Source organism: Trichechus manatus, unplaced genomic scaffold (assembly GCF_000243295.1).
Source record: "Trichechus manatus latirostris isolate Lorelei unplaced genomic scaffold, TriManLat1.0 scaffold00103, whole genome shotgun sequence".
Lineage (NCBI taxonomy): Eukaryota > Metazoa > Chordata > Mammalia > Sirenia > Trichechidae > Trichechus > Trichechus manatus.
In genome coordinates this window covers 5,100,969-5,120,147 of record NW_004444039.1, presented here as the reverse complement: position 1 = coordinate 5,120,147, position 19,179 = coordinate 5,100,969, and the positions used below count along the sequence as shown (strand labels likewise).

The following is a 19,179-nucleotide window of genomic DNA, read 5'->3' as shown; positions in this document are numbered from 1 at the left end:
CCATCCGTACCCCTAACACCAGCTTCTCCTGATACCAACTTTGAGCTCTTGCTCAGAAAGCTCCCTCAGCTTCTCCACTGAAGCTTTTCCTGGTACCTCGAGACAGATCCTTTGACATCATCTTGCCTCCCGCTGGCATCCTCACACTGTATCAAACACAAGTGTGTGCGCACGCGCGTGTACACACACACACACTCTCTCTCTCTCTCTCTCTCTCAGCTTTTGAAAGCATTTATTCTAGTGTTTTATCATACTTCCCTAAATTTAAGTTTCACATACCCTTCTTGTTAAAACACGTATCTCTAGAAGTAGAAAGCATCCTACACTCATGACTTAAACTTGTATTCTGGCTTTGTTCCCCTTCTTATTGACACACATAATAATGGGGCACCACTCAGTGGTGACTGACTGAATGAAATGAGGTGTTAGGACTCCTCCAAAATAAGCAACTGGAGCCCGGTTTCGGTTACCCACAATGCCTCCCACATACTAAAAAAACTCAATCGGATATTTGCTAAATGGAAGCTTTATCAAGAAAAGCCCCATCTGCATACTTAGGTCATAAACAGACTGAGTTCAACCCAGCTGCCGAGGGAAAGAAACCACGCCTTCGCAACTCAGCCACTTTCCAGGAGACATGCAGCTTTGTTTCCAACAAAGAATGTTTCCAGTGAAGTGTATTTTCCCTTCATTCCACCCAGCTTTCTTTCACATGGGGTGCGACTTACACATCAGACACCGCAGTGTTACAGCACCCCAACCAAGGCACCACCCCGCCTGCAGCTGTTGTCTCGGGAGACCTTGCCGGGCTGGCCTGGGACTTGCTGAGGGTGACACCACAGCTTACCCATCTGCAGTTCAAGCTGAGCAAAGCAGAGAGGTAAGCTGTTTTCTTCAGAAGAAAAAACTAATTACCTGTCAAAGAGACCATCCATAAACCTGCTGGACCTGAAAGCTTCAGCCCCAAAGCAGAAGGGAAGGGTGTCTCCTTGGCAGAGGGAAAGTAACCACACACCCATACACCCCACACATTCATCTCAAAAGTGGCTCCCGAAGTAAAGCTTCCATTAATCAGACATTCTGGCTGGGCCTTCTGATGATCATGCACAAGTCATGTTACTTTTTTCTGTGGATAATGAATTTGCAGATTTGGATACACGTTTCACTACATAGAGATCAGGAACTATCTTCAAGACTGACTACAAGATTCTGAAGGGAGTTCAAAGTTCCCTATCTCTCTAACTCCATATAAAGGTCTCTGTATCTGCACTTCAGCTTTGGTCCTTGGCTACAAATTGGCAGTTGATGTCACAAAGCCACAAAGTCACAAATGAGACGCAGTGCCCCTCTCCCAGCACTGCACAGATATGACAGGTGGTCGGTCCTGTTGGGATTTCCAGCTGAGCAGGAATACAACAGGATTAAAAATACGCATCTTTTTTACTCCCAGGTAAAGAAACCCGGAAGAAATAATGAAAGCAATGTGTGCCTGTGCCTGAAGAAAGGCAGGCAATGAATTCAAAGGTTGTATTTTTTTTTAATTCCTTCGACTACCAATTACAACCTCTACTAAGAGTATGGAAACAAGCTCACATTATCAGTAAGATAGGCTCCCTCCCTTCCAAAGTCTTTTTCCCAGTGAAATTTTTGGCACATCTCCCTCAAAAGAAACAGCTATTAGGGGAAAAAAAAAAAAACGAATCCTCCAATAAAGTCTTATTTTTGCAATCCTATTTCACATAGAGTTCTAAAATTTCTTCTATTCCTCTAAGCGGTGCGTAAAAGCATGGAATCGCTAATCCAGAATCCTGGCTCCGCCACTTAGTGGTTGTAGAGGCAAACTGCTCATCCACACAACTACATGGTCTGCACTTCTCTGGAACTGCTTCTCCCGAGGGATCAGTGAGTTAAATACAGGTAACACGCTAGAACCGTAACTGGCAAACAGCAAGCACGCAATATGAGTTAGCTGCTGGTGCTATAATTATTTATTATAACAACTACTGTCCATAAGGAAAATGTAAGAAAAAGCCAGGCAAGACTGTGTAGCTGGTCAAAGAGCTTGCTGGGCCTCAGATGACACTTCTAGGAAGCAAATGAAATTCAAATGCAGCTACCAGCTCCCCTCTTACTGTATAATTATGTGTACTCATTATTGGTACACCATGTTATTACTTAAATGTCCCCCGTTTCAGCCCCAGCGGGCCAAGGGGCCTTAAAGGGTGGCCAAGGTCTCAGCCTCTGCCAGTGCTTTCCTACGCTTTGGTCAGTTTATTATAGCCAGAAAAAGCGGCATTGTCTACAGCAGGAAGCAGACAGGAGGCTCACAATCAGCAGACCTTAAGGCCACCAGCCCTAAGCCCTGCTACAACCAACGAGCTGCAGCAGTGGATGCAGTTCCAACAGGGACCATCCATGCAGCTGTCCAAGACTCGCATTCGCTACCTGAAGCTGATGGAAAAACTTCATTCCTTGTTACCTTAGAGCCACAGAAGCAAGACTGATAGCAAACATGGGCTTTATGACATAAAATACCAGGTCTCTCTACTGTCTTACGGCGGCTTGGGTTGTTACTACTATACCAGACCTGCAGAAGAGGGCCGGTGGGCCTCCGTGCTGCCCTCAGGTGTTAACAGGCAGCAGACACCAGCCCCCTTTGCACAAATGTCAGGGTAAGGGCCTGCGAGTTCATCACCCCAGATGCCAACTGCTTAGCAGAAGGGATGTCGATTTGTTTCCAAGTTAGATAAAATTATGTCAAGCCCATTCTATTGTTAATGAAAAACATTAGAGGGGGAAAAAACGGAACTTTCCCAGGAAGCTCTGGCAGAGCCAATAATCCAGAAACATCTCTGTCTAAAAAACTTTAGGGGAAAAAACAAAACCCTTTGCTTTCGATACCACTGTTAAAAAGATGGGGCGTAATGTTCACCCGTCCCATGTTCTAAAATAAGTTCTGGGCGCAGAGTTACATGACCTGAGATGCACTCACAGTTCTGAAAAACAGCCGTGTGACCTTCAGAAGTCACAACCACATACGGGGGGGCCTTGTCTGACAGTCACAAAAGCCTCACAAGGCAGTGTTCCTCTGCTTACACACAGAAGGTGGCGGACGAGGGGGGCAGGGTTCTCAGAGGTGGCGAACTACCCAGGGTCCCCACGCTAAAATCCATGAAAAACGGAAGCAGAGGGGTAGAAGCCCCCCACATGCCAACAAAAAAGTCGATTCAGACTCATGGCAACCCCATGGATGTCACAGCAGAACTGCTCCACAGGGTTTTCAATGACTGAGTTTCAGAAGCAGATCACCAGGCCTTTCTTCTCGGGCGCCTCTGGGTGGACTCGAACCACCAACCTTTCAGTTAGCAATCAGCACCCCTGTAGTACCCTGGGACTGCGCTCACCTTTGCCCCACCCAATCTCAGTCTCCTCCCAAAGGCTCTAAACTAGACAGTCTGAAAACTCTACCACCAGACTAATTTCTGTGACAATTAAAACTGGACCAATGGAACTATTTCAGCTTTTGAAAGGGAACCTCAAGGAAATGGAGGGGGCCAAAAAATTAAAAAATAAAAAGAAACATATACCATGCATGCTAAACACAAACCCCCTCCCCCCAGCTATTTCCGGTTTCACTTGCCTCGCAATGAATGTGTAGTTTCAGACAAGGTCATTCAATTGCATAGTGTGTGAGTAATGACCTACTATTATGTATAGATTCAACCTCAAGTGATCTACATACAAACATATGTATATACACATATATCCAGAGAGAACACTGCTTGCAATCACCCCTACTCCCAACAGCATAAGCCCCAAAACAAGTCTTGGATCTCCCTGCTCTCAGCTGTCACTGGCTCACACCCCCACCCCGCACAGAGCAGGCCTGGGATCCCAGGACAAGTGGGGCTCACAGAGACAGAAGTTATTCCCCTGGCAACTCTTCTGCCTTCCGGTGCTTTCCAGTGGTCCCCACACAAGAAAGCACACTGTTTAGCATGTTAGCTGACTTTCAGAAAATTATTCTTAAACACACTTAAGTTCTGAAACAAGGAGATGCGTTTATTTAGAACTGCTACGGAAATTCAACACACGGAATGATAAAGAGGTGGTCTTGCGTGCCGTTTCAACACCAACAATGACCAGAAAAGGGCATCTTCACAGCAAATTCACCACGAAAGAAGAGAGACATTGTCTCGTTGTTTAAAAAAAAACTGACAAGAAAGTCTTTTACCAAGGTGAAAAAGAAACTATCACCACAAAGACTAACTCTACTTTATGAAGGAGGTGCAAGAATTAAAGTCTTCAGCGATCCCAACAGAGAGATATCTATGCCAGCTTTTCTTAGAATTCTTTCCTCATTATCGTCAAGCCCTTAAAAACTATGGCTACATTTGGCTAACTGGCTGGCAGAGCCAGTCATTTCTTGAATGACCAACTTTGGCTTTTCGTTCTTTTACCCAAATTCCACCTTTAGAAAACCCTGGACACCTGGCTAACTTCTCTATTTGGAAGCTGAGTTTTTCCACAGTAAAGAAAGCATGGGCTGTTTTTCAATTCAGTTAGAGAATCAAAGAAGCAATAAGTATCTCCAGTGCGTAAGAGCAAGATGTGAGAGAACATTCCTTATCACAATAAAATCTAAAATTACAGCAGCTATTCTTCTACTTTCACGGTACATTCAATGATACTCTCCCCCCAGCACACATGCCCCTCAAAAAAGCTTAAATCAAGCAAAAGGCTGATGTTTAATGTGAAGCGTTAACAATAAACAAGAACTAACACATCAAATGCTTTCTAAATAGACACAGGGCTTAGAGTTTACCGTATTACAAGCAGCCAAGGGATGGACGGGATCCCTATCCACTGGAGATCCAGATAATAAGGAAAGGTATCTGTCACAGATTGAATTGTGTCCCCCAAAAATATCTGTCAACTTGGCTAGGTCATGGTTCCCAGTATTGTATGACTGTCTACCATTTTATCATCTGATGTGATTTCTTTATGTGTTGTAAATTCTACCACTATGATGTAATAAGACGGATTAGTGGCAGTTATATTGATGAGATCTGTAAGATTAGATAGTAGTCTTAAACCAATCTCTTTTGAGATATAAAAGAGAGAAGCGAGCAGAGAGACAGAGGGACCTCGTATCACCAAGAAAGTTAGTGCCAGGAGCAAAGCGCGTCCTTTGGACCTGAGGTTCCTGCACTGAGATACTCCCAGACCAAGGGAAGACTGATGACAAAGACCCTTCTCCAGAGCCGACAGAGAGAGAAAAGCCTTTCCCCGGAGCTGATGCCCTGAATTTGGACTTTTAGCCTACTTCACAGTGAGGAAGTAAACTTCTCTTTGCTAAAGCCATCCACTGTGGTATTTCTGTTATAGCAGCACTAGATGACTAATACAGTATCCATTAGTAAAATAACATACAGGGGCCCAAATTTTATACTTCTGACAGTAGATTCCACTGATCTCAGAGACCGTTTACACCTGACTTATTTTGCTTCTGAGCAAACGAAAGAAACTCAAAATGGTACTTTCATACATGTTGGGGGGGGAGGGCTGCCTGACCGAGCCATTGTGGCCTTGACTGTTAACAAGGAAGAAAAACCAGAAGGGAGAGGTCGTTGCTTGTTTCAAGCTACACAGTGCTGGAAGAAAAGAGGGACACAACTTTACGAATCCTGGGTAAGTAGAGTAGACTCCAAATCCCAGAGGAGCTCCCGGAGGCCATGTCAGCAAAGCCCGCAGCGGACCTATGGAAAGGAAGCAGCACCAGGCCCTGTCTGTAAGTACTAGTTCCAGTAAGAGACTCCCAAACAGCTCACAACTAGGCAGGCTGGAAAGGAACTGGAAACCATAACTGCATCTGTCGTTCTGCACACCCCAAATACAAGGAACTCCATATAGGGTTAACCAGAAGAGCTCCTCAAAGGAAAGATCCTCTAAAATGAGAACAGAATCTCCTCCTCTTCTTCATCTCTTGTTCCAAGCAAAAACTGGAACATACTCAATTCATTCACATTTCTTAACAATTCCAAGAGATGAAAGCACAACAGAGACTGGAGTGCCATCACAGCCACTCCCCCTGAAAAAAAGGTAATAGTACCAAAGGTTGTTTCTGACATGGTTTTCACTGATCTCATCCGAATCATAGCAGCCTTGTTAAAAAGGGACATCAGAATTAACTCGAGAGGAACAAGTGTCCTTCCATGTTTTAAGGATCCCTTTGAGAATCATCCCAGACAGAGGTACACTTCTAAATGCACAGGAATTCTATTCCACTGTACCTTATTTTTATGCAAATAATGCACACCTTCTATGTCTGTCTGCCAACCGTGCCCTCCTACTGCACCGCTAAAGCAATTTTTTTCTTTTTTTACATGTTGCGGTCTTAAAAAAAAATTAGCATAGCACACTCGTAATACCTCACGGGGAGAGGGGCCAGCTGGCAAACAAGTGTAGAAGGCACGTGTTACATGCGTTACAACACAGTATTCCTGCCGCCATGCAGTGACCTGCCCAGCCTGATGACCACGGACAGAAGCAACTACTAAGGCGGGTACTGAGCCAGGGAGCAGGAAGGGCAGCGGGCAAGCAGATTTACACTATTTCCTACACCAACAGAGGATAAGAACTAAGGGCTCCACGTTTCAGCTAGATAATCAAGCGGGTCTGCACTCCTACTTGGGTAGAAAGATACAGGCTCCACAGTCAACCCAGGACCTAGCTAGATATTGGATGGCACAGCCCTGGTCTTCTTAATAGGGATCAGATTAAATAAGGCACCTTGTAAATTACATTATACAGTACATAAAAAGAACATAAAAACAAATCTACAGACCCAACAGGATTTTGGAATACACAGTCACATAGTCTACACGCTGCCAAGAGGTGCCGAGCCCAAGCAGCACAAGATGCCCAGGGTACACCCAATGCAGAAACAAGGTCGTGCCCAGAGACATCCTCCAGTCCATCAGGATAGTCAACTCACCATTCACCGCTTTGAGGCTCCCAGCAAGGCCTTCACCGTGCTGCCTCTTCTGGGCATTCTTGAACTCCTTCAGAGACAAATAAAGGACTTTCCGTACCGCCCTTTCTTCTGACCACGGAATCCCATCACTGTCATCCTGAAGAAACAAAGGAAAAAGAGGAGTTACTTACAAGCAAGCAAATTTATATTCTGACTCATGTTTTAAAAAAAAAAAGAAAATCCAAACAAGTATTGTGTGACTGAGACCCAAGATGTGAGAATCAGAATCATATCACGGGGTAAAAGGAAAAACACTGGCCCTTCCGGCACAAGGTTAATCCACAGGCTGCTGGAAGGAGTGAAAGAAACACACTAAGACCTCCCTTTCTTTATATACCCAACACCCAAACACACTCACTCACAACTAGTAATGCTGGCATTTTATATTCCTGGCAAAGTTTAGAAAAAGAGGTTATGAAACCCAACAACCAAAGGTGTAACAAAGCATTTTCACTGGAATTGTTTAAATTGAGTAATACCAGAATGTGTACTGTATTAGAGACATGTGCAACAGCCTTCTGGAATGTTTTGGTATTGTCACTGGGGGCTGGGAGGCTGTAATAAAACGTGGACCCTACCTTCAAAGGATTTACAACTCAGAAGTGAGGGGTGATCTGCACTGGCCTCTTAATAAAATGAGACAGAAATGAGCAGAGAAGAGAAACCATTGCAGGTAAGGACAACAATCATGGTGAAACAGAGATGGGGTGATGATTTGAAACACACACACAGACACACACCCCACACACACATACACACACCCCACGCACGCGCGCATTAACAGGCCATAAAGCTTGATTTCCTTATTAACAAAATGAAGGCCAGGTGTTTGTGGGGTAAAAGACGACAACAGGAAAGAAAAAGCAACCAGCACAGAGAACATTCCAACAATCCCAATAGCAAAGACAGATTAAAATTAAAGAAGCACCAAACAGAAAAAAACATCAGCCGGTAATTGAGACAGAACAAGAGACAAGCCTGGGGAGGTGAAGATGTTGATACCCATGAATGATGGTTGACTGAACTGAGGCAACTGGAGAAGAGATACATGCTTTAGGAAATCACCAAGAAGAAATCCAGCAGAATTAAATTTAAGGATGGAAGTACGTGAGCTTCCCAGATATTTGGGGCTTTAGAAGAATAATGGAAAGATGAATATTGGGTAAAAGCAGGACTTCAGATATTCAGGTTCCTTTTGTTGAACAGAGCATGCAAATTCACAGGTTAGCCGGTGCTGATGAGACCGGGGAGACAGCAGGACTGGTGTTTGCTCCCTGCCACTGCCTCGGTGACAGGTGGTGTAAAGCCTCCAAGGAACTCAGTGAGAACGCCCGATCACAGAGGTTTTTTCCAGTTCTTAAATTCCTAAACCGGCATAAACACAAACTACATCTTAGAAACCCAACCATATAGAGACTCTAAGCCCTAAATAACTCGAGCTGCACCGTTGTTAAGCTTCCAGGATTTCCGAGAATGAGAGCAATTCTCCCTCTCCTACAATTAGGGGAAGAAAAGACCGAGGAGAAAAGAGCGCCAGGATGCTCACCTTCCACTAGACGGCCTGTACTGCCGCGGAGCTGCCGATAGAGAGCTGTTTTCTGGACATCAGCTCTAGACAAAGGCACACCTGTCTTCCTGATGGCTCTCCTGGGGGAACCTAGACATCTATAAACCTGGGGGCAAGCAGACTTCAGACCTGAATGCTAAGAGACAAAGCCAGCAAACTTGAACGCAAACTGACAAGAGGAATAAGCATAATTTTGAAACCACTACGGGGGGACAAGTCGCTAAGACATTCAAAAGAAGCCTTTCCAATCACATCATTAAAACGCAGAAAAATGCAGCTAACTAGCCCCCATTTAAGGGGCCCAAATAACCAAATGAGTAGACTGTAGATGAGTTAGCTACATGCCACATGAAAAGTGCAACGCAGCTGAGTTCATTTTGACAGTAACCCCCAGGAGTTTGCACGAAAGCTCCCGAACCCACTGCAACTGGTAAGTCTGAAGTGCAGGACGGGTTAGCGCTTTCCAGGGCTGAAATCCACCTTTCCAGCACCCACTGTCTATTCCATCGGGCAGAATTCCCTTCACCACCATCCACAACAAACACTGGCAGGGGACAGTAATGCCGCTGTTTCCCGCATAGACACAGCTGATAAATTATAAAACCCCAAAATAGCTTTCAACGTAAAACTCCCGGGAAGATTTACTGCCTCCTGCTCTGGCTGGCGACTTCATCCTGACTTCAGGTTCCAGAGGAGAGACTGATACCCTGCAACTAACGTCTAATTAAAACATAAACCACGTTGAGAGGAAAACTCCTGGGCAAAGGCAGGCACACTGAAGGTTCAGTTACGGACACAAGCAGCCGCTTCACACCTATTAAAACCCGCTGCTGTCCACTCGATTTCGACTCACAGCGACCCTGCAGGACAGAACAGAACTGCCCCATAGGGCTTCCAAGGCTGTAAATCTACGGAAACAGACTGCCACATCTTTCTCCAGCGGAGCAGCTGGTGGGTTCGAACCGCCGACCTTTTGCTTAAGCAGCTGAGCACTTAACCACTGTGTCACCAGGGCTTTTCTTTAAAAACAGGACACACAAATCCATGACACAGGGTATGGAGATTAAAATTCTAGATATTCAAATCAAACCGTTTTTTAATTATTATTTACAAGTGTTCTTTCAGAATCTAGAATGCTTCCTCAATGGTGAGGCCGAGTCCCAAACCTGGTAGAGTAAGCCAGCTCTATTTTGTTTCCAAAAGATGTACATGCAGGTAAAGAAGTAAGAATATTCAACATTAACCTGGCTCTCGCAGCTGCAGAGTCCCGGAGGCCCATCCTGCACTCACCTCACAGTTCTCCCTCAGAGTGGATTTCTAGATGCAGAGACCAAAGGACTACCTGCACCAACTCTAAGGCCGAACACGGCTATCCAGACCTGGGTGCTGTTGGGAGGCCAGGAGGAAGGCACTTCAAGTTTTTAACACTCACTCTCCTCTGGCTTCATCGCTGTTGAGAACAAGCCAACATACTGAACACTCTAGAAAACATCTCAGACATAACTCTGTCATTAGAGGTCAAGCAGACACAAAATACCAACACTCGCCTCTCCATTAAGAGTTTATTTTGACTCCCAAGGACAGGGCTTCCTTTCTCCTTTCCCTTTTTCATAAACTGTCTTCATACCTGCCTCCACTAAAGCTTTGGAAACTCTGTGGGGCAGTTCTACTCTGTCCTATAAGGCCCCTTATGAGTTGGAATGGACTCTACAGCAATGAGGGGGATCACTATACTCCAGGAAGTCAGGACTAGCTAGCTTCTCTCGTTCACCACTGAGTCCCCAGCACCTAAACCATGCCTGATGCTCTAGGGGCTCAATGCATATTTCTGGAATCAATCAAAACTCAGCCAATCTCAATCTTCCCGCCCACTTTTAGCCATACTGCCCTGCCACTACCTACCTGAAGGCAACATCTAGTAAGTTTTTAGTAAAGTGCCTGAGATAATTTCATTCTTTTCTTCTTCAATCACTTATAACACCCCCTTATAGTGACTGATCCAAAAGGGCCCAGCTCTACCCCTCAATCTCAGCAGGAAGCTTTTCATCCTACTAGAACCATCTGCCCTACACACTGGCTGCCACCACCCCTTCCTCCACTACCCAGTTCCCTGCAAGAAAAACAATGGCCATCTAAAAGTTCACCTGGTCTTACAGGGCCCAAATCTAATGACCTTTAACCAAACCAAACCCGCTGCCATCGTCAAGTTGATTCCAACTCATAGCAACCCTACGGAACAGAGGAGAACTAACTGCCCATAGTGTTTCCAAAGCTATAATCTTTAGGGAAACAGCCACATCTTTCTCCCGAGGAGCAGCTGGTGGGTTTGAACCACCAACCTTTCAATTAGCAGCTGAATATGCTTAACCACTGTGCTCCTAGGACTCCTTAATGACCCTTATGCTCTAAAATATTACCCAATTCCTTCTTAAAACACCTCTCCATCTGCTGCTCCTCTTCCCACCTCCCTCACCACACCTATACAGGCCCCTTTCCCTCTGTAAGCTCCAGGATTCTTTCCCTCTATGTTCAATTATTCATTCCCAGATCACTATTTTCAAATCAGCTGATATCCTAACTCATGCCTCAATGCTCAAGAAGCCCAACTAAGACTTTTTACTGTCCTACTCCACTTCAGGCCATATGGCTCTCACACCCTGAGATGGAATCACTCCTGAATGCCCCATTAAGGCAACCACCCAATTCCATCCCAGATCATTGGCCAGGTTAATACAGGGAGATAAAGGACAGGCTGCCACTGAGTTGAGTTCAGCAGCTTCATGCTGATGCTAATTATGTTAGCCAGAAGGCCTGTGAGTTCTCATGAACTTCGTTAAACATGTAAACCCCAGCTACCGCCATTTGGGGTTTCCATAAGAAAACTAGGTTAACCACCCAAAACAAAGTTGGAAAAGTACAATCCAAGCTCCCAGAAAATGCACCATCTTCCTTCCTTCCTATCACTCACTTGTATTTCCCAACTCTAAAAAAAATACTTCAGAAACACTGATACAAATAAAAATATTTGGGTCTGCTGGGGCACTGACTTTATGTTGACGGTGGTGGAATAATTTGGCATAGGATAGTGAGAACGGTTTCACAGCTTTAAGAATGTAAACAACGTCACTGAAGTGTACATGGAGAATTTGTTGATACAGTATATCCTTTGCTGCTGTGTATATTTTCACAAAAAATAAAATATATATATAGATATATAAAATTTTGAGTTTGCTCATAGAAAAATAAGATCACACAGCAGATTCACTGATCACTGACCACTATAAACCAATTTCTTTGCTAAATCAAAGAATGAGTAATAACGCCTTTGAAAGTAAAGCGACAGTGTTTTCTTTCAATTTCCCAAAATTCTGCCATTCTTTGAAATGAAGAGGGCATTTCTTATCAAAAATGACGAGTCAGGAATTAAACTTGAATGCTTATGGTCATAATCCTTTTTACTAAGGGAGTAAAACAAACACATACAACATAACCACAACCTGCTCCAAGCTTCTGTAACACACAACGTAGCTCAGGGAGCACAGGCAGCAGGATCTAACCATTCCCTAGAGCTTACAGCTTTCTACCACCTCTTCTATATTCTCCCAACTCAAAGTGCGCTTCACAGACCACCAAACATCTTATTAGAAACGCAGACTTGGGGGCCCCACCCTGGAAGTACTGAATCAAAATCTGCATTTTAACCAGATCCCCAGGTGATTCCTATGGACATTAAAGTCTGAGAAGCACGGCCGCATACTAGTGCCCCACCTCATGCCCATTTCACATCACTATTCTGGTTTCCATCAGAATACAGGCAAAGGAAAAGACGAAATCAAAAACTCTAATAAAAATCTGCTATGTCAAGAGATCAAAACAAGCCACTGGAATTGTCTGCAAATTGCCATCATCCAAGCAGTACTATTAAAGACTTAGCCAAAAAGAGGAGTCACTCAACCAGGGGCATTCCCTATGGGCTCCAGGGTTTCTGAAAGGCGTGTCTACAAGTGACAGAAATCAGATTACCTCAGACCACCTCTTCAATGCTGAGCATCTCCTGTTGTTAAGATTTCTGTTGTGTGAATTCTTCTATCATTTCCTGTTACTACTGTCAGGATTAAGAAGTCTGTACTAACATACCCTAAGAGGCCCCTTCACATACATGAAGGAGAGCATTCAGTGTTCCTCTGACTTCACTCCTAAAGCTTAAACAACCACCCACATAGCATAGGTGAAAGCAAGGCACTAAGTAATGCTGGTTCATCATTCCTTATCAAACCTTCATCTTCTGATTACCCAGCTTCATGCACTTCCCCTTTAAAATCTGACTCAGAATTAAGCATACATTCCAACAAGTGAAGACTATTCTAGAACAGGGCCAACATATGCAGGAAGATCATTTCTATATCCATGAAAAAAATCCAAAACTTACAATTAACTTTAGCAGCTACATTACACCGTAGATTTCATGAAGCTTGCATTTAACTATACCTCTATGGTGATCTTGTTTCTTTTTTGGAGGGGAGAGAGGTCAAAATATATTTACTGTCCCATAGTGCAATAAAAAGCAAAGGAGGGCCCCGATCACAAAAATCACAGCTCCCAGCTGTGAAATTCTATTTTTTGTGGTGCTTTCAACTGCTAAGCCCCCACTCCCCACCCCAAGCCACTAAGAAGCAGCCACGTGTGCATGATAATATATATAAACTAAATTGCCCTTCCACCCAGGTGAAGGAATTTTACAGACCTCAAAAAATAAGGTACAGAATCTGTGTGGTGCAGGTGGCTGTTTTTCCAGCCGCGCACCCTCATGGAGAAGGATGGGGTAGAGGATATAAGCATGAGGAATTTACACCACAGCTGTTTCTGATGTTATCTCCATCCGCAAGTGACAGTGTATAAAGTCAAATCAGTGTTAGTTTAAATAAAGCCTAGAATTAGGCATCATAATATAAATAAATTTGCTGACCATTCAAAATGTCTCTACATGCCCCACGCTTTACACACGGGATTATTGATTGGATATACCATAACTGCACCACGAGTCGTTATAATTTATTATCTCAAGGCTTATCAGATCATTGAATGTGTAAAGTCATGCATTCCACACAAAGCCACCGCCCCGGGCGCAGCCACCATCCCAGGCAGAGCCTTCACAGGCTGGGGCTCTCCAACTCTTCACACCAAGATGGGCCCCTCAAAGATCCTGTCAGAGCACTCACATACATTACTGCAGGAAAACACTGACATCTGGACCTGTAAAGCTTGCAAAACAGGTGCTAGGCAGAGGGAAATATGCTTGGAACCACAAGGGAAGAATATTCCATCAGGATATGTAATAAGTGGTAATGATTATAACAGTAGCAAAGGTCTACTAGACACTCACTATATGCCAGGCACTGTGCTCGGGACTTAATGCATTTAATGCATCTAATTTCTCTACTCAGTCTCCCATTAGTACAAGGTTCCCACCACCACTTCTTTCTCCTGTAAGTTTAAAACGCATGGGAAAGCACTAAAATCTGTATTAGGCTAATGACTGCATCATCCCAAGAAACCATGACCCTAAACCTCTGAACCAAGAAAACAAATCCCATGAGGTGTTTGGTTGTACCCAGGCAGTATCAGAAGCTGTGGTTTTTTTGGGTTGTTTGTTTTGTAGAAGTATATATAACACAACATTTGCCAATTCAACCCTTTTCAGGTGTAGAGCTTAGAGATATCAATTGCATTAACCATGTTGTATAACCATTAGCCTTAATCAGTGCCAGATTTCCCATCACACAAACTCACTACTATCCCACTACTTCTGTTCTACCTCCTAGTTAGCTGCATAGTGCCTAGGTTCTTAAAAGCTTCTGAGGGGCCATCCAAAGTACAACTGGTCTCTATTCACCTGGAGTGGCACAGAAGAAGGAGTCAGGAATAAGAGGAACTGGAATTGGAATGGACATCTAAATGCTTTCAGGAAACTGCCTCCTTTGCCATGAGACCGTAAGAACTGGATGGTGCCTGACTACCATCACTGAACGAAGAATCCTGATCAAAAGGGATAAAACACAGAATTTCAAATTCTCATCGATTCCAGACTTTCTGAAGCCATTTAGGCTGGAAGACCACTGAAACTACTATTCTAAGGAAATCTTAAAACATTAAATGGGAACTATCTCCTGAAGTCATGTTTAAACCAAACAACAGGTTAGCTTAATTAGAAAAGAACGTCTGTGTCTTAGTCATCTAGTGCTGCCATAACAGAAATACCACAAGTGGATGGTTTTAACAAAGAGAAGTTTATTTCCTCACAGTCTAGTAGGCTATAAGTCCAAATTCAGGGCATCAGCTCCAGGGGAAGGCTTTCTCCCTCTGTCGGCCTTCTCATCAATGTTCCCCTGGACTAGGAGCTTCTCCGCGCAGGGACCCCGGGTCCAAAGAACAAGCTCTGCTCCTGGCACTGCTTTCTTGGTGATATGAGGTACCCCTGTCTCTCTGCTCACTTCTCTGTTTTATCTCTCAAGAGATTGCCTCAGGACAAAATCCAATCTTGTAGATTGAGTCCTGCCTTACTAACACAATTGCTACCCATCCTCCCTCATTAACATCACAGAGGCAGGATTTACAACACAAGGGAAAAATCACACAATACCAGGAATCAAGGCCCAGCCAAATTGATACACACATTTTTGGGGGGACATAATTCAATCCATGACAGTTTGCCTTCAGCACTGTGCTCTTTTAAAGAATAACTTATACTTCATCGAACTGACAACAGCAACTCAAAAGGCTAGACGAGAAGCTTAGGGGGCACCTGAGTTTGTGCTAATGATGGCAAAATAATTTGGAAAACAGTATCAAGAAAGGTGGCACAACTAATGTAACCAACGTCACTGAGTTGTACGTGTAATAACTGCTGAATTGGCGTATGTATTGTTGTATATATTTTAACCACCCCCCCAAAAAAAAACTAAAAATGTTTTTAATTGCATGGGAAAGGAAGTAATCTGGAAAAAAAAAACCCTTTCAGATTTAGTTATATTTTAGAGATGAATCTTGTTGTCCTGCCCAAAGATCAAGCAGGTAGAGAGTAACGAGAGCTGACACATGAATCACTCTGCGTACAACATCACAGATGCAAGATCGACATCACAGGTGCAAGGTCGGGAAGTGAAATTTCAAACTCTGGAATTTGTTATTTAAAACGAAAACATCAAATGTGTAACTGATACTCACTCCTAAATTAAAGCACATTGAAAATTACTAACAATGTAAAAGGTTCAAAGAGAATAATAAACGTACGAAATAAAAATTTTTTGCGGTATGTCCTCTATATATACCCTGTTTCTACAGGAATAACTTCTTTCACTTAGAGAAAGAAAAGTACAACAAAATAGTGTTTTCTCTAACAGACCTCTACAGCTACCTTACGTAACAGAAAGAAAGGGAAGGGAACCCTATTGAGTCGATTCTGACTCATAGGGACCCTATAGAAAGAACAAGAGCACCTCTAAATCCAACCTTAGGCCATTTGTCCATATCTTGATCCAGGGAGAAAAAAAAAAAAAAAACAAGGATCAGACGGCATGGCTTAGAAGAAGGCTCATTTCTGATCAATTAAAAAAGCATTCTCTAACAAGTACAGCTATTCAAAATGAAACAGGGCTGCGATGGGACACAGTTCATTTCCTATCACTTGTGGGCCCAGTGCTTAAGAGACTCACAAGCGGGGTGGCCAAGTAATTAATCACCTGAACTAGGGTACAGTGTTAATAATGATGCGGAGACAACAGGTGGAAAGGGGGATGTGGGTTAGTGGATTATACTCAGCTAATTTCAATAGATCTAAGTCCATTAAAAAGGATATACACTGACCCAGGGATCTTTCTGTTACCTACTTCACCAAATAAAAATGAGGTCAAGACACACCAGGATTACAGTGCGAAACACATCTGTGTTTTCAGGTGGAATATAAAAGCCTCCCTCCCATGTTTGAAATGTCCATCTGCTTATAAAGAGGAACACCGAGAAGAGGGTGGCAACAGACACAGTTGGAGAAGGCATTGCATTCCACAGAAAACACTGCTGCTTCCAAGGCAAAGGTGCTCATGAAGTTCATGCTTCCAGTGTGCGAAATGAGAAAACAGCCTTTCATGTCCACAGATAGAAGAGCATCTCCTAACCTGACACCTCTTTGTATTGAAAATTACAGACGTGCTAAGACAAACAACTCAGCATCTGATTGCAGAACCCACTGGGTGAGTTACCAATAAAACCACCTGCACATATCCTACTCTGATCTGCCTCAGCAAAGGTCTGGTGGTACAAGGATTTGTGACTTTTTTTCCTTAATTACCTTTAAAAAGAAAACCGAGTGTGAGTCTGAATTCCAATACCCAACCTTATCTTAAGTTGGGTCAAGATGAAATGACACCATGGAGCAGGGATGAGGTGGGGGACAGGAAGGAGGTCTGACACTTACACAGAGCTGACATGTAAATAAGAAAATAACATGTGAAGGATGGGTCCATGGAGGAGAAGCTGCTAGCCCTCTCCTCCTCCCAAGGAAAATGACTGGAAACCATACAGGAATGCCTTTTTATTTTCAAGAGAACAAGTTTCACATATACCTGCTGTGAAATTATCCTACTTAATGCAATTTGTTGCTGTTTGAAATGCCAACCTCTTCCATCAACAGTCTGAGGAGAGAACAATGAAGGCATCAAAAGAAATGTGTTGGGGCTGCTGCTTCTTGAATAAGCTCTTGGCACATCTTAGACAGAAACAAGGATTTACAGAGTCAAAAGACAGGCAGACAGGGCAGACACACACACAAAGACTATCGAAGAACCGTACGAGTTAGACTTAGGCTCAACCTACTGTCTATTCCCCTAAACAACAACAACAAAAAAAGTAAGACTTCCTTAGAAATCATTCAGATCAGCTCTATGCTAATCCATTAAAAGAAAATTCTATAAAATGTCTGAAATTGTCAATACTCAAAACATCAAAGAGAAACCATGGAGAAATGCGCACCTACAGAAAAGCTAAGTGGCTGTGAACTATCCTGAGAGAAGCAACTGACTGACTGAACTGGGGAATGATGTCTTCTTTCTTCAACTTTACATTAAAAGCACTCCGAGCAGCAAATTTCCACAGACCAAGACATGCTTCCTGCGTTAAAGTAAACGGCCTGAAAATGCTTATGCAAGGAAGAGTTTTACTTCTTCCAAACTCCCATTAAATAATGTGTACTTATCTTTGATTACCGCCTATTGAAAAAAAAAGAAAAAAAAAAGCTACAACTGAAATGGGATTAAGAACTTCTGCTGAAAACGATTTATTGCATAACACAGCTCTGAGAGGCTGACTCTGCGACCACCAACTGAGCCTTTATAAAAATCCTCTGGGCAGCTGCCAAGTCAGCGCTTTGGCGTCTGAGCATGTCAGCAGTCCACGGCAGCCTGTGCCGTGACATCCACAGCCTGACATGCTCATGGTTAAATGGTACAGTCAGGGAACACAGCGCCAAGGGCCACCAAACACAGAGTTAAAACCTCCAACAGCTCTGGATCTGACAGGTTATTTTCTCAATATAATCCAAAAAAAAAAAAAAGAAAAGACCCAACATCTACAGCAGGATTATAACCCAGAAAGCAGCCGGAAGCCTGGGTACTTGATCTACCTTCGGGGGAGGGAATGGGAAAAATAATGAAAACCAAACTACAAATAAATTCTTGGCTTATGTCTTGAAAAAAACACATCAGAATGAGATAAAATTCAGCATGCATAATGCCATTTTAAAAATATCAGCATGTGCGACTACACAACCATTCATTTTATGAATTAACAAGTCAGTTCCCAAAGGAATTCCAACTGATTTGAATCTTTCAATCATTAAAGCCTTTCTATGTTAATAAGAATATGAAAATAATCCCCAAACTGCATTTCTAAGCTGTACTGTCCAATACAGTAGCCCCATGTAACTATTTACGTTTAAAATTAAAATTAAAAATTCGGTTCTGTAAGTCACAGTTGGCCACATTTCAAGCGCTCAACAGTTACACAGCTAATGAATTAGACAACACAACTAGAGGATGCTGCCGTCATCACAGAAAGTTCTACGGGGCAGCATTTTTCTAGAGCTTAAATGTGCATTAAACTGTACAGGGGTTCAACGGACAATGTGTATTATTTCACTACATCCCTGACATTCAAGTCTGTGCCTGATACCCTACTTTGTTTAACAGGCACATTCTGGGAGATTAAGAAACTCATGTAAGAAAATTAAGCCAAAAAATAGATTAAGAACTATTTAAAGTGCCAAACTCTGGGTAACCACAGAAAAAAGGGAGCCCTGGTAGCGCAGTGGTTAAGCACTGGGCCACTAACTGAGAGGTCTGCGGTTTAAACCCACTCAAGCAGCTTTGTGGGACAAAGACGAGGCGATCTGGTTACTTAAAGATTACAGCCTAGGAAAACCAATGGGGCAGTTCTACCCTGTCACACAGGGTCGCTATGAAATCGACCAGCTCAATGGCACCTAACAACTTACAAGAAAACAAAAGTAGACACCAGCCCTACAACT

The 19,179-nt window shown here is 43.4% G+C and overlaps 1 protein-coding gene across 2 annotated transcripts in view; it reads right to left on the bottom strand.

Annotated features, from left to right (window-relative positions):
- Nucleotides 1-19,179, bottom strand: part of JARID2 (jumonji and AT-rich interaction domain containing 2) — a 294,431-nt gene that overhangs the window by 169,056 nt on the left and 106,196 nt on the right. For both annotated transcript variants that reach the window (XM_004382977.2, XM_023737473.1), the window contains exon 2: nucleotides 6,998-7,133. In XM_004382977.2, coding sequence (XP_004383034.1) covers nucleotides 6,998-7,133 — 136 coding nt within the window. The remainder of the gene's footprint in view (nucleotides 1-6,997; nucleotides 7,134-19,179) is intronic.